This window comes from Protopterus annectens, chromosome 2.part0 (assembly GCF_019279795.1).
Source record: "Protopterus annectens isolate FY-2018-M chromosome 2.part0, PAN1.0, whole genome shotgun sequence".
In the NCBI taxonomy this organism is placed as follows: domain Eukaryota; kingdom Metazoa; phylum Chordata; order Ceratodontiformes; family Protopteridae; genus Protopterus; species Protopterus annectens.
Genome location: NC_056728.1, coordinates 1,400,793,982 through 1,400,810,545, shown reverse-complemented (window position 1 = coordinate 1,400,810,545; position 16,564 = coordinate 1,400,793,982). Strand labels below are relative to the sequence as shown.

Sequence of the window (16,564 nt, the reverse complement as noted above, 5' to 3'; positions counted from 1 at the left end):
TCTACTGCTATAATCGAGTTTTCTTCTAAATGACTATAAACTCTGTTGGCATCAATTCCAGTGTACAGTTTATAAGTCGACGGAAGGCAAGTTATTGGTCTATAATTCTTAGGGTAGCTTGCAGGTTCACTTGAGCATTGTTTTTCCTGTTGTTAGCCAGGTTGGTGTCTGTTTGGGGTGCGCATATAAATAATTCTTACTCATGGCTAAATCTTCATGCAAAGATGTTAATACTTTTAACCAGAAGTTAGATACTGCATCTAGGCCTGGGGTTTTCCATTTAGAGGCTTTTCTTAACTTTGTTTCAATCTCTCTGATCGTTACTTCATCCCATTTCATATCCTGTACCTTTAAACTTCTTATACTTTCTTTTACTTCTTCGATTCAATTAGCATCTTTGTTGTGTTCCAAAGGATCTTCATAGATACTTTGTCAAAATGTATCGATTTCTTCTTTTTTGGTGGTCTTTCAATTCCTTTTACCTTATTTCCCAACTCTCTATAAATTGCTTATTTTGTACTTTTCCTTTATATTCATCTATGTATCTTCTAAGTTTTTCTACCTGTGCTGAGATTTTTAGTTTATTATTTGCGATAGTGCATGACAGATTCTGATCTGTTTTAATACTGCGCATTGCTTTTATCACATCTATCTTTGAGTATTTTTGTTGATCTGTTCCTACTTCTATACTCTTCTAATAGTGACACTTCTTGTCTTAGTTGCTTTACAGTTTTCTCTACTCGATACTTCCATGATGGTATTTGATTTCTCCCCTTTCTCTTCTTCACTACCCTGTGTTCTTGTGGTAGAACTTTATCAATTATTAATTTAGCTGCACAAGTAATATATCCTGTTTACTTCTGTTATATCGCATGAATCTTTATGGACAGTCCTAATTACTGTGTTCAATTTGTTTTATCAAACTTCTAACGTTTTGGGTTTTATTGACCTTCTGCAGTCTATTTCTTTCATTGATCTTAATATGTCTATCTACCTCTGTTAAGACAAACAATTCTTCTCTTAGCTCGATTTCTTCTAGACCAAGGACACATTTTTTATTTTCCATTCCCTTTGGGCATTCTATAGAAAGTTCTATTGCATTTTCCTGTGGCACATTCTCTTCAATTTCATCCTGTGCCATCCGTTGCTCTGCAAGGGCGGCCCAATATCCGGCCAGTATACCAAAGCCTTTAGGTTGCTAAGGATATGCTGTATGTCACACGTATGCTCCCCATGCTAGGTGTAAGGCATAAAGGTAGCATCCGGACATATTATCCTCAGAACTGACGACCCCAGGAGGAATGCCACACCTAGGACACCAGAGATTAACATACACAACCAGAGGGACAAAAGACCAAGAGGAGGAGGGAGGGAGTGAATACTGCAACAGTGAAGACAAGGGCATATACTGTTATGGTAAGATTTCAGATAACTGTCCTTCCATTTCACTGTTGCAGTATTCTTAAAATGAGGGAGAGTGCAAAAGCTCAGAAAGAAGACAGGGAGGAGGAAGGGCCAGCAGACCCTTCTAGGAACCCATGAACAATGACCCTAGCAAAACCAGCTCTAGCCTGGATATGACATCCAACTTGTAGTGCTTGGTAAAGGTATGCACAGAAGTTCAGATAGCTGCCTCATGGGTAGAATTAGTATCCAAATCCTTGAATAAAGCACCAGAAGAAGCCAAAGCCCTAGTACAGTGAGTCTTGACCATAGAAGGAAGGCTGTTATCATGAAAGAATAACAAAAGGAAATAGCTTTAGAAATCCAACAGGAAATAGTCTGCTTGGAAACTGCCAAACCTAATGATCTAAGATGAAAAGAAACAAAAAGCTGATCAGATTTTTGAAAACCTTTCATTCTGTCCAAATAAAATCTGAGTTGTTTATGCACATCCAAAGTGTACAACACCTTCTTACTAGCAGATTGCGGAAAGGTGAAAAAGTGGGCAAATGAATAGACTGATTAAAAGACAATTCGGTCACCATCCTAGGCATAAAAGAAGGATTAGTATGAAGGGACACACTGTCCTTATGGAAAACTAAAAAAGGAGGAACAGCCACAAGGGCTTGAAGCTCAGACACCTGTCTGGCAGAAGTAAGGGCTAACAAAAGAACCATCTTTCAAGAAAAATGCTGTAAGGAAGCTGAAGTTGTAGGCTCAAAAGGAGCCTGTGGCAATTTTTCCAAAGCAAAATTAAGATCCCAGGAAGGAGGGAGAGGCTTCCTGGGAGGTCTAATATAAAGGATGTCTTTAAGAAACTGTTTGGCCTTGAGCCCTGAGGAGGAGCTATAGGCAGACAAGTACAGATAGCTGAAAAGTGGGCTTTAATAGAAGAATATGCCAACTCAGCACTCAGCAATTCACACAAATAAGAGAGAACCAAAGGAACATCCATGGTAAATGGGTCAAGGTTATGAGAAAGACACCAAACAGAAAACCTCTTCCATTTGGACAAGTAGGATTTCCTAGTAGTCGGTTTTCTGGCCTCCTGCAGAACCTGAAGCATGTCCTTAGAAAAAAGGGTGCCTATGGAAAATCAAAATCCTATCACCCACAGTGTCAGCTGAACAGTGGACAGGTGGGGATAGATGGGAGATCCATTATCTTGTGTGAGAAGATCCACCCTGTGAGGTAAGTTGTTATGATTGCCATTGGCTAAATACAGTAGAAGAGGGAACCAGTTCTGTCTGGATGAAAAGGGAGTCACCAGCAAGATTTTGGGAGCATCCTGTTTTATCCTGCACAGGACTTTTGGAATGAGAAGAAGGGGAAGGAAGGCATAAAGAAACATCCCCTTCCATGAAACAGATAAGGCGTCCTCTTTCCAGGCCAGAGGACATGAAGCTCTGGCACAAAATTGAGGAAATTTCATGTTTAGAGGGGAGGTAAAGAGATCTACTTAAGAAATACTCAACTGGTGGATAGTGTCCAGAAACACATCCCTGTGATGCATCCAATTATGAGATTATGTTATGGACCTGCTCAGGGAGTTTACCACAAAATTCTGATTTGTAGAAATGTGCACTGCCTGAAGTCTCAAATGGTACTGAATAGCTAGCTCTCACACCTGAAGGGCCAATCATGAAAGAAGACAGGACCTGTCACCACCCCCCTTGTTTGTTGATGTCTGTAAAGATCTTCAGGGGCCCTGAAGAAAAAAAAAGAGGATGGAAAGCAGAGCCAACAGAAGAGCTCTCATCTCCTTGATACTGTGTGCTCTTTCTATTGCTGAGGAGACCAGAAGCCTCATACCTTTAGGCTTCTGAAGGAAGCCCCCCAGCCCCTGTCTGAGGTATCTCTGAACAGCTCCTGAGAGGAAAGTGGGGGATGAAAGGGGAGCCCTGGACTCAAAGTTAGTTAGTGAATCCACCACTGAAATTACAACTTGAGACGTGGAAGAAGAGGATTTTGAAACTCTAGAGGATGAGAATGGTGAAACCAAACTGACTTTAGATACCATTAAAGCTTTCCCATGTGCAATTAGCGGCGGGAAACATAGGGATGGAGGATGTCATGAATCCCAGAACCCTCAGAAATGTCCTGGCTTTAATCAAGGCCAAAGGAAGAAGGGACTGAAAAAAGGAGATGAGTTAAAGCCTTGGAAAGAGACGGGGATGCTAGCATAAGAAAAGTCTGGATCCTGCATCCCAGATAAACATGTTCCTGTGATGGGGACAGGAAGGACTTTGAAAATGTACAGTGAACCTCAGGCTTTGCAACAGAGATGGTAAACTGAAGGTACTGTAAAAGAATCTCTGGAGAGGAGGTCGTCTAAATAAGGAAAACCTGAACAGGCATTTGGGAAAAACCATTGGGGCAGTGGAGAGACCAAAGGGCAAAGCAGAGAACTGAAAATGCCAGGAAGCAACAGAGAAATATAAATACTTTCTGAAAGGGGGATGAATAGGGATAAGGAGGTAAGCATCCTTAAGATCCAGAGAAACCATAAAAGCCTGAGGAAGCAAAGCCTGAAAGGATAACATTTGAAAGGAGGGAACCTTCAGAAAGATATTCAGGTGAGAAAAACCTAGAATGGATCTCCAAGTACCTTCTTTCCTGGGGACCAAAAACATTCTGGAATACCCCCCCCCCCCCTCTTTTGAGTAGCTGAAACCTCTTTAATAGTTCCCTGAGTCAAAAGACCCTGAAGTACCTCTGGAAAAAGTCCAAATGATCTTGATGTAGCTGACGAATGCCCATGAAAGGGGAATGATACTTCCAAACTATGACATGAATGATGGAAAGAACCCAATCCTGGATTATGCTTAACCAAACAGGAAGAGACTGAGAAAGAAGGTGTGAAACAGAAATGTGGCTGGTAAGAACCAGGTAAGTCAGGCAGCATCTGGTTTATCAAAGGAAGGCTTCTGAGCAGGTGGAGTCTGTGTAGACTTAGCCAGGGAGTCCTCCTACCACCCTGCTTGCCTTTAGGAGAAGGACAAGACTGCCTTCTAACAAAAGCCAGTTTACTGGGATAGTTTCTCTCAAACTTAGGCACAGGGGAAACAAAAATATTTCAGGTCCTTTGATTCCTTGTCTTCTTCCTGCAGGGACTTGAACAAATCAGCAGCACAAAAAAAAATATGTTGTCCAGAGGAGCATCCATCAACTTAGCCTTAATATCATCAGGCAGAAATTAAAGGCATAGCCAGGAATACCTCCTCAACACACAGCCAAAAGCAGCAGCCCTACAAGAAGCATCTGCTGCATCATAACTACATTTAATAGAATGAAGAGCTACCTGCGAAGAAATCCCTACCAGGGACAAGGCAGAAGTCCTTCCCACAGAATCAGGAAGGTCAGAAATAACCTGGCAAGCCTGAGAAAGTACGGCCAAAACATATCTGGTCATATGAGTCTGATAATTAACAGCCCAAAAGGCTAGGGTAGATGAAGTATAAACTTTTTTACCCAGCCTTTCCACAGTACTGCTGTCCTTATCAGAATGAAGAAGCCTGGTAAAAGGCAGTAATTTAGAAGGCTTGTCAGATGCCACCAAGACCACTAAAGGGTCAGCAGATGGACACATATAAAGGAATTTGCAGTCATCGTGCACTTTATACAACCAGTTTTTTAGGAGCAGCAGGCTGTGAATCAGGGGCATGAGATGCAGAAGAAAAGGCATCCAAAAAAGCAGCCAAAACAGGAGGAACAGCAGAGGGTCTAGGAGACTCCATTTGAAGGAGCTCATAATACTTTCTCTGAACTTCAGACACTTGGGCACAATCCCATTTAAAGAATTCTATCATCCTGGAAATAGTATCCCCAAAGGAAATCTCCTTAAAAGGAGATTCACGGCTAGCAAACTCCTCTTCTTCAGAGCCATAATCCAAAGGGGAAAGAATCGGAGTAGAACAGCCCAGGGATTCAAGGCCATAAGAGCACTGAACAAGCCCTGTGTAAAATTCTGTCATTCTCTTTGAGGGTCCTTAGAAGCAGGAGAGATATGTTTTGTCTTTTGCTTCTTTTTTAAAGGTACTTCTGCCTTATGAAACTTAGAAAGCTCTGATGTCAGCCTACACTTAATAGTCAGGACTTCCTCCCTCACCAGTATCTGAGGAACCCTCTTGGACCTTCGGTGATAATCAGCCACAGTTCCCCTGAACATCCAAAGCAAATGCCTGCAATGCCTCCAAGGAAAAGCGAGAAGCCAGATCCATGCCGGCCTCCAAACTGGTCGCGGCAGAGGAATCCAGCACAAGAACCAGATGATCCTCCAGGCTTTCACCAACCCCCAGAGAGACATCCGGTGGAAGTTGCACAGTCGAAGAATCGGACCTGACATTTCTGGCCTTCTTCTTCAAAGACAGCTGACCCCTAGACTGGGAAGTACCCTCTATAGCATCTTTCAATAAAAGCTTTAGACACTGGTTTTCAAGAAAGACGGCTAAGGATGAAAGACCTGTAAGGTCTTTGGAACAACAGCCTGACAAATAGTACAAGACGTATAGTTGTGAGAAGCACCTAAATAAAACAAGCACTGCTTCTGACGGTCTTTATGAGGAATCTGTCTTCCACACTGGCATTTACCCTTTCTGGATGACATGAAATCATGAAACCTCACAACAGAAATGCTACAAAAAAAAAAAAAAAAAAAAAAAAACAGGATAAGCAATCACACCGATGATCAAAGATGGCATTCGGACTGGTGGCAGAGAAGTTCTGAGGAAGATATATTCAGAAGTCACCTTTAAGCCCTTTGCCTAGCATGGGGCGCATACTTGTGACGTATGGCATATCCTTAACCTAAAGCCTTTGGTATATTGGCTGGACATCAGGCTGCCCCTGGCGGGATCTCTCATGTTAAGAATACTGCAACAATGAAATGAAATGACATCTCATCATATCAACGTCAGGATGCAAGAGGAATAGTAACAACAGTCATTGGCACTGAAATTTCTTGAGACAAAATCACCACAGAAGTTTTCTGCAGTGAAGGTTCGAAAGCCCAGCACACTAATGCTTACAATGGCTCCAAAAGTGTAGGGGCTAAAGTCAACACCAGGTGTTCCTGTGATGCATATTATGCTGGGAAAACAGAGCATCCCCTTAAAGAAAGTATTTATGACCATGTTGTAGACATTAAGAACACGAATGTTAACAGTGCACTATTTAAACATTCTCTTATTTGTCCAAACTAAATGTCTGTGTTTTTTGTCATTAGCAAAATTAATATCTATGAAAGGGGAGGTCCCTGGAAATGTAGACTTAAACTAGAAGAACTGCTGTGGCAATTCAGATGTAAACCCACAAAGTTTCCAGAAATCAGTGACAATGTTTCCATATCAGCAGTCTTGAAACCAAAATCTTTGGAATATTAACTATAGATAGGTGTATGTGCATACAAAGGTACACACACACACACACACACACACACACACACACACACACACACACACATGTTTTTTATCACTTTAAATTTTTTGTGCACTTGCTGATTTTGACTGGCCATCGCTAATCACCTGTTTGAGTCTTAGCTTTTAAAGTGAAGTTGAGAATGTTTTTAACAGTTTTGATAAAGTCCATCTGTTGCTGTGGGACAAAACTGCTCAACTGTATTTGGAATAAATACATTTTCGTATAATTAGTACAGCATATGAAACACTGCATGATAACTATAAGAATCAATCAGAGGTGGTAAGAAAGGAATGGATAATCAATTCATAAAGAAACAATTGGGGATATATGCATGACTCCAAAAAATGCAACAAAGTCTAGAAGATTTAGGATCTTTTCTTGGAAGTGTTTACATAGCTATTAGTACAATCCAAACAAAAAGTGTTTCCTGAGGTCGACGGCAAAATGTTGGAGGTGTGGTAAGGAAGAAAGAGATAATTCGGAGCATATTTTCTGGGACTGTCATGAGTGGGCAGATTTTAAAAATTCCCTACAAACTACTCTAGCAGAAATAATGGGTGAGCAATTTGGTACAATGAAAGAAACTGGTGTAACTAAGGAAACGATTTTTTGACCTATGAGACAGAAATGGAATTGCCTAGCTATAGTAAGGCCTTGCTGAGTCTAATTAAAGCAATTCCTAGAAAACTGAAATCAAAGTGTAAACCAACTGTACTAGAAGTAGTGAATATAGTAACAGAGATAAAACAATTGGAAATGGGATCTTTAGAAAAGGGTAGGAACAACTTACATGAAAAAAATGGGAATTGTGGGAACAATGCATACAGAATAATGTTTTGGAGGATGAATGAGGTCTAAAAGAAGGCAGCATTTGAATGAGCTATGTAATGTTTGACAATCACTGGACAGATTATAAGTGATGCATAACATCTGCAACTAAAAATATGTCAACATGGTTTGCTTACATTTATATAAATGTATGAGTGTCTCTATCATAAGTAATAATTTAATAAAAATGTTTCTTGTTTAAAATAAAGCACATTTTCTTATGAAGACAAGTGTAGGAGATCCTTTGGTTCTTAGAAGGAGAACAGGACAAAGAAGTTGCTGCAGAAGAATGTCCTGGGAAAAGAGAAGAGATGGAATCCTCAGCACCTTGGATAGAGATATTTATTTCCAAAATGGAAAAATCTGTATCTTCAGCTCTTCTTTTCTTCTTTCTTTGATCTGAGTGCACTGCCTTAAACGTGGGTTTCTCCTTGCCCATGAATCTCTCGTTTCCCTTCTCTATGGCATCAGATCTTAAAAATTCTTTGAGAACTAATTTACTTCTTCTAACTAATGGTATCCTGTATCCAAAGTTTTTGCAGGTAGTATAGTTAGCATGTAAATGCCCCACTGTAAGGCACACCATAAGTGTTATGGTTTCTGGAGGTCTTTGGGAAGGATTTTGTGCTCTTGATAAGAGACAAGGAGGGAATAAAGGGAGAAACTCATGTGGAAAACAGATATGTGTTAAGGCTTAAGGATAAAATGAGATAACAAGGACAGAGAAGACCTTATGCAGTAAAACTAAGCAGTAAACTGCACTTATCTATATAACTTTTGAGGTTCTAAAAATCTATTGACTTGAGCTTGCTTGCTGATGTAGCTTCAATGGCAGCAAACAGAATCTGGAGTCCTTCTCTTGGGAGAAGGGGTTTATTGGGCAGGGAAGGAAAGGGAAGGAGCATCAGTGTTAATGCAGCAGGGGAGAAAGAAGGGGTTACATGCACTGCTTGAGCAATAATGTACTTTGCTACATACTATTAATAGAACACCCACGTGGCACACATAGCAAAGGCTTCACCTATACCACCAGGGTCTTGGCAAATACTACTAACAGAACAGTTTGCTTTACTTCACTGGATCCAAGATGGAAATGAACAGAGAAAAAGAAGTTATGTACCTACCATGACGTTCCATGTTAGTTGTCTTCATCTCGCCTTCCTTCTTGCTGGTTGGAGATCGAAGCCGAGGATCGGCTCCGACTCAGCCATCTTCAATAGCTCGAGAGCTGTTTACTGGCTCGAGGCTACCCCTTATCCCATAATGCCTAGCGATAGCTACCCATATCTCGTTTGAAATAGCTAACTCCAGACATAACAAAAGAATAAACCAGTCAAAAAATCAGTTGACTATACCTGCCATATTCTCTAAGTCAATAGAAGAAACAAGAGAACACACAGCCAGTGAAACAGAAAAACTCCTCTCGGTCCACTAGGACAGGGGGACAGAGGGTGGGACGCAAGAAGGAAGGCGAGGTGAAGACAACTAACATGGAACGTTATGGTAGGTACATAACTTCTTTATGTTAAGTTGTCTATCTCGTCTTCATTCTTGCTGGTTGGGACAGTGTCCCTAGCACCTAAAATCCTGGGTGGCTCAGTGGAACAGACTCTTGAGAACAGTGGAACCAAAGTCAGCTCTCCTCCTGGAGACCATATCCAACTTGTAATGAGAAATAAAGGTATGAGGGTTTGCCCACGTGGCAGCTGCACAGATGGAATCCATGGGCAACCTAGACTGGAAGTCTACAGAGGTGGCCAAGGCCCTAGTAGAATGACCTTTCGGTTTAATAGGTAACTCTTTGTTCCTTAACTAATAAATGAAAGAAATAGTGTGTGACAACCATCTGGACAAGGTTACCTTGGAAACTGGGAGACCTTGTTTGCCCAAGGCATAAGAAAGGAATAGTTGGTCCGACTTCCTTACTTCTTTAGTTCTGTGCAGGTAAAAACTCAATTGCCTATGAACGTCCAATTGGTGTAGTTTGTACTCTGCCTTGTTGGTATGATTAGGGAAAAACACAGGAAGATCTATAGATTGGTTTAAATTATTTTCTGAGCAGACTTTACGGAGAAACGAAGGATTAGTCCTCAAAGCAACCCTGTCCTTGTGAAAAAACAAGTATGGAGGACGAACACATAGCGCCTGAAGTTCGGAGATGCATCTGGCTGAAGTAATAGCTACCAGAAAGAGTGTCTTCCAAGATAGAAACTTGATAGAGCAGGACGCTGCTGGTTCAAAAGGGGGAAGAATTAAGGAGGTTAGGACTAAATTAAGGTCCCAAGGAGGAGGGGGTTCTCTCACTGCAGGCCTAAGAAGAGTTGTCCCTCTCAAAAAAGCTTTACATAGTTTATGAGACATAATGTTAGAGTTCGAAAAAACAACATGAAAGTTAGAAATGGCTGCCATATGTACCCTGATCGTAGAAGAAGCGGACCCAGAGTGAAACAGTTGTGCTAGGAATTCCAGGATTTCGTGGACTGGGGCTGAAAAGGGATCCATATTCCTAGCCTTTGCCCAACAAGAAAAATGTTTCCATTTGCTAGCATAAGTTTTCCTCGTTGTAGACTTGTGAGAGGAGATGATAATGTCACGGACTTCTGGGGAAATGCTGGGAAGCCTGGCTAAGGTTGGAAGTGGAGCAACCAAGCTGTGAGCTGGAGAGTTTTGAGGGATTGATGCAACCAGCCTGACTGATGAACCAGGAGGTCTGAAATTGGGTCCAGAGTCCAGGGTGGATCGAGAAGGTAATGGTGCTGGAACGGGAACCATATCTATCTAGGCCAGTAGGGAGCAATGAGGATCATTTTGCAACCCAACGATATTGTTTTCTGTATAAGTTTGGGTATCAGGGGGAAAGGAGGAAAGGCATAAAGAAGTCCCTGGGGCCAATCGTGGACTAGAGCATCTCTGGGTATGTGACCCGGAAGCGGAAGAAGGGAGAAGTAGTTGCTGCATTTGCTGTTGAAGGGGGTGGCAAAGAGATCGCAGCAAGGCTGTCCCCATTTGCGGAAGATAAGATTCGCAACTTCCTGATTCAGAGACCACTTGTGAGGCATGAGGATAGCTCTGCTGAGCCTGTCCGCTATGATGTTGGATCTCCAGGGGATGTGCGTCGCAATCAGAAAATGTTGGGAGGAAATCGCCCACTGCCAAAGTCTGAGTGCTTCTCAACACAGGGGGTAGGATCTGGTTCCGCCCTGCTTGTTGATGTACCACACCACTGACATGTTGTCCGTTTGAATAGCAATGGTCCCAGAAGGAAGAGAGTCTTGAAGGGCTTGCAACGCCAGGAGCAAAGCCCTCATTTCCAGGACATTTATGTGCAGATGGTACTCGTGAGGTTGCCAAGTGCCTTGGACTGTCCTGCCCAGATAATGCCCGCCCCACCCTATCAGGGAGTCGTCTGTCGTCACTGTGGCTACCGGAGGAGGTTGTATGAAAGGTCTGCCCTGAGTAACTAGTGGGGAGACCATCCACCAAGAAAGATGTCTTTTGCATGCATCCGTGATCATGATCATGTAATTCATGGGTAGCTCTTGGAAAGACCACTGCGTAAACAAAAGCCACTGAAGAATTCTCATATGAAAGTGCACCAGTGGGATTAGGAGAATGGCTGCTGCCATGGAACCCAGAATTTGAAGGATGTACCCGACTTGGATCCTTCTGCTCTGCATCAGAACCTGTACCTGCTGACGGACTGCGGACACCCTTTCTACTTGTGTCTAAGTCTGCTCCTATGTAAGTGATAGATTGACATGGCAACAAGGCAGATTTTTCAAAATTTACTGTAATGCCGAGCTGGGAGCAGATTGTGATTGTGTAGTCCCGTGCTTGTATGAGTTGATGCCTGGTGGTAGCAGTAAGGAGCCAGTTGTCTAGATATGGAAACACCTGGAATCCTTGATGCCTCATGTGAGCCGTGACCACTGCCATACATTTGGTGAACACCCTGGGGGCTGTGGTGAGACCAAAGGGCAGAGCTCTGAACTGATAATGACTGGCCCCCAGTCAGAAGTGAAGATATCTCCTGGAGTGCCTGTCCATCTTTATATGGTAGTATGCGTCCTAAAGATCTATCGAGCACATCCAATTGTCCTGACCCAGAAAGGGTAGAATGGACTGTAGCGTGACCATCTGAAACTTTGTTCTTTGCACAGACCTGTTTAGTCTGCTGAGATCCAGAATCGGTCTCCAGTCCCCTGTCTTTTTTGGTACTAAAAAGAACCTTGAGTAAGTTCCAGATCCGTGCTGGTCTGCCGGGACTTCCTGGATGGCTCTTTTTTCTAGCAGTTTTGAAACTTCGATAACTGCTTGCTCCTTCAGATTGGGTGCAACATCTGGAAGGGTCTTCCTTGACTGTAAAGGGGGTTGATGGAAGGGAATTTTGTAACCTCCGGATATAACGGACAGTACCCATCTGTCTTGTGTTAAACTTTGCCAGGCTTTTGGGTACAGCGAAAGTCTTCCCCTGACTGCCTCCAGAGTTGAGCAGCCGGGCAACCCTTCAGGGATGCTGGAAGGGCTTATCAGAGAAGGATTCTCTGTTGCCCTGGTTCTGCGGACCCCCTCTGCCACGAGGGCGGCATCTATTATTATTGTTTCCCCCTCTGCCTCTGGAGGAAAAATCACTACATGTGTCAGGCAAGGCTCCCTGAGATTTACGGAACCACATCTTCCCACTCTTCTGACCCTTGGGGTAAGGTCTAGAGGGAGAGGAAAAATGGACTCCCACGGCAGAGAGAGTCTTGCCTTCTTGCTCACACCTAGTCAAAGTGTCTTTCACCTGTGGTCCAAAAAGAAAGGAACCATCAAAGGGTGTGTGGGGTGAAGGACGCTCGAAAGGGTTTCGCAAAGTTACATAGCCGCATCCATGCATGCCTCCTAAGGACCACCCCGGTACCTGAGGCTCTACATGCCCCATCGGCTGCATAAGAAATGAGCCTCATGGAGGAGTTAACAACAGAATTAAGTGTCGCTAGCTGGGAAGCTACCTTGGCTTGTGCTCCCTCAGCTGTTGGATCTTGGAGGGTATCTCCGAGCTCTTTAAGGAGATCCCTTTGAAGTCGGGTACAATGACAAAGGTAGTTCAGTGACCTCATAGAGAAGGTCGCTGAAGCGAACATTCGCTTCCCGTATCTGTCCATCATCCTAGACTCCTTGTTAGGGGGATGGACAGACGAAGAGGTCTCTGCTAACTCTTTTTTGGTGGCTGCTGCTACCACCATAGCATCAACAGGGACACCTTTCGAAAGGAACTGCTTATCATGGGGTGCTGTAATGAATTTACTAGGTCTCCTCAGAGTTGGCTCTACTGTATCCGGAGCTGACCAAGTCTTTCGAGCCACCACTGTCATAAGTGGATTGAAAGGCGGAGACACCCAGAAGGTGGAAGGTCAGGAACCGAAGGCATCCAGAAATACAGACTCATCCTCAGAAGGGGCTAGGGGTTTCCAGTTCCCCCTCTGCTTAAGCATTTCTAGGATGTCCGAGAAGGAAACATCTTCAGAGGGGGATCTCGGGGACCCTTCCGAATCATCTAAGTCTGTATCAGAAGTGACAGACTCGGGGGAGTCAATGTGCTTCATCTTACACTTTTTCTACCAAGGGGGCTCTTCTGAGTGATCAGGAGAGGCCTCAGAAGAGGAGGAAACACCCAATGGGGTGTCCTGGAGCATCAGTTCCCTACGCTTAGGGTATGGAGGAAGAGCAAAGATTGGCACAGGCACTACAGGGGACGGAGCCGGTGGGGCTGATAGTGGAGCTGACTCAGGGGACAGCACACTCCGCATGACATCGAAGGCTTCCCTGCCACAATGCAGAGAAAGCTCCAGTTCCGAAGAAATAGGGATCTTTCTCCACACCAATGGGGACGGCTCGGAGGCTGATGTTGGAGCCAAGCTCACCTGCGCCGAAGCTCCGAGAAGGAGAATGGGGTTGGACAAGGGTCCGATGCCATTCGCCCCCTCGGAGTCGACGAGGGAGCCCTGGCACCCAGATCCTTCGATGGAAGGTACCACCGATGGAATTGGAGCCGATGTCAGAACCGAAGGAGATAGAGTTATCAGAGTCGACGGTTCCACTACTCGAACCCCAACGAACTCCGGCTCCAAACTCATTGGAGTCAGAGGAGGAACATCGAGAGAAGAGAACGGAGCCGATACCATTTTGAGGAGGGCTGGAAAACAATTTGGCTAGTGCCTGCGACTTTAGCAAACTACTGACCACTCTCTCCACATCATGATCCGACAGTCTACAGGATCGAGAGGAGTGAGAGGATCGGTGACTATGCTCGCTCTGAAGTAAAGGAGACCGAGGAGCCGAATGCACCGACTCTAGTGAAGGGGACCTCAGCCTCTTGTGGCTCCGCGATGGCTCCAAAGCCTCTGATGGAGCTGACAGGGAGATTATCTTGTCAGTGCCAGCCGGAACCGACATAGAAGGTAAATCCTGAACCGAAGACGGCTCCAAACGTGGAGCCGACGGCTTAGTGGATTTAGGGGATTTCACTGGCTGTGAGCTCTTGGCCAGTGAATCCTGGGGTTTTAAAAGACCCCTAAGAATCAGCTTATTCTTACGCTCCTGCAGGACTCTTGAACTAAAGGAATGGCAAATAGAACAAGAGTCCTGCAGGTGCACAGCACCTAAACAATAGACGCAAGAAGTGTGCCCATCTGTCAAAGACATTTTCTGACAGCATGAGTCACACTTCTTGAACCCAGAAACCTTGACTTCCTTTGACATCCTTCACAGTAGAAAGAACCAATTATAACAACAATAACAAAAAGCAATACTCAGTCTACAAAAAACACACCTACTAGAAAGACTATAGTTAAAGGTGTTTTTTTTTTTAAGATAATAGGAAAGCCTCTAATTTAAACGGCTAGCCTATAGGAAAAAAAAAACAGAAGGAAAGCCTCTAACTTAAATGGCTAACCTTACAACAAGAGAAGGGGGAGGGGTGGGGGAGAACTCAATAAGTTAAACGAGTTCTACAAAAGGAGGGATACTATAAGATAAACAATTATCTATCACAAACTATCGCTAATAATAAAATAACAGAAAAGTTACATTTTAGTGAAAAAAGTTACACAAAAAACTCTATAAAAGCCTGAGCCAGAAAAATGACACCTCGCAGCTGAAGCGGCAAACGAGATCTGGGTAGCTATCGCTAGGCATTATGGTATAAGGGGTAGCCTCGAGCCAGTAAACAGCTCTCGAGCTATTGAAGATGGCCGAGTTGGAGCCGAAGATCGGCTCCGCTCCCCAACCAGCAAGAGCGAAGGTGAGATAGACAACTTAACATCAATTATTCACATACAGGATACAGTATTATGCCTTCAAGACTAAACTGAAAGAGCACCTGTTCAAACAGAATGCATACAAATGTCTGTAAATGCTGCAATAATTATACTGTAAAAAAACCTTCTAAAGATTTTTTTGTAAATAAACAATGGGTTTGTCATTAAGGTATTATTGGACTGTGGCTGACTTTCTTATTCATTTTACTGCAACTATTACTATATGAATTTGAACCTTACAGTATACATGTACATTCACGGTATGCATGCGGTTGAAAAGAGTTAGCTGACCAAACCATCAAGCTGGTTAACAAATAAATAGCTAAATAAATAAAGTGGGCTTTGCTATTTTTAAGACTTTGATGAGTACCAGACTCAGAAAACCAATAGCTTACTGGCAATACAGCAGAGAAAGAGGGAGACTTTCAGCAGTAAAATAAAATACCACAGCAGTGAGAAAAGGGACTTCAAAATGAAGGCTGAAGATTTTTGTAAAAATGCAGTGAATGGCAAAAGACAAAAAGCTACAATGAGAAAATGTGTGCAATGTAAACAGTGCAGTATTAAATTAAGTAAAAACAAAAATAGACCAAAGGCTTAAAGTGAGTAATCTGCACTCTACCTCATTGGCACTTGCCACCAGTTTCTTCAGACTCCAGCCATCTGCTGCCCACTTGTCAGCAACCTCCTTTTCTGAGCAGATGATAAAGTTGTCAAAGTAGATGTCAGATGTCATAGACCACAACTCCAGGCCAATAGCACCGATAGGTGTCATTGCAAATGGTTTTGGATCTTCAAAGTAATCAGGGTTTTCAATCTTTCTAGGACTCCATATCCCCTTTAAAATAAATAACACAAAATTTAACACAAACACACATGGCTGCACCAATAAACTATAAAAAATGCCAGGATATAAAAATAAAGCAACACATATAACAATACTCCATCAAAGGTCGAGTGGCGTTCGAAAGACATGTGTGAATGGGCGTGCCTTCATTGAAGGTTGGGGTTGGGCATCGAGCTGGCACCTCGGCACCGTGAAAATCTACTGCCAATCATTAGCGGACCGGAGTTCTGCTGTGGCGACCCTAACCGGGAAAATCTCAGGTGTATATATATATATATATATATATATATATATATATATATATATATATATATATATATATATCTATATCTATCTATATATATATATATATATATATATATATATATATATATATACTGGATTGGTTCTTAGAAGGAGAAGAGGACAAAGAATTTGCCGCAGAAGATCTGATGTCATAGAGAAGGAAAAAGACGGATTCATGAGCAAGGAGAAATTAGAAGTTATGTACTCACCATAACGTTCCATCTGAGTAGGTGTATTCATTTGTCTGCAACCTGTGGGTTATGGATCCGATATCGGATCCGAACCGGCATGGTTTACCAGCTATGGATCCAAGCTCTCAGCTCCTCCCCTCACCCATAATGCCCTGCTCTACCCTCATGACCTCAGATCGAGTTTGCCAACAGCAAGAACACCCTGAAAAGGGTAACACAATATATGCAAGAAACTGAAAGGCCAGGGGGAT

The 16,564-nt window shown here is 43.1% G+C and overlaps 1 protein-coding gene across 1 annotated transcript in view; it reads right to left on the bottom strand.

Moving 5' to 3' along the window:
• Nucleotides 1-16,564, bottom strand: part of CLGN (calmegin) — a 2,483,974-nt gene that overhangs the window by 514,347 nt on the left and 1,953,063 nt on the right. Inside the window, exon 11 of the mRNA XM_044061624.1 lies at nucleotides 15,613-15,828. Coding sequence (XP_043917559.1) covers nucleotides 15,613-15,828 — 216 coding nt within the window. The remainder of the gene's footprint in view (nucleotides 1-15,612; nucleotides 15,829-16,564) is intronic.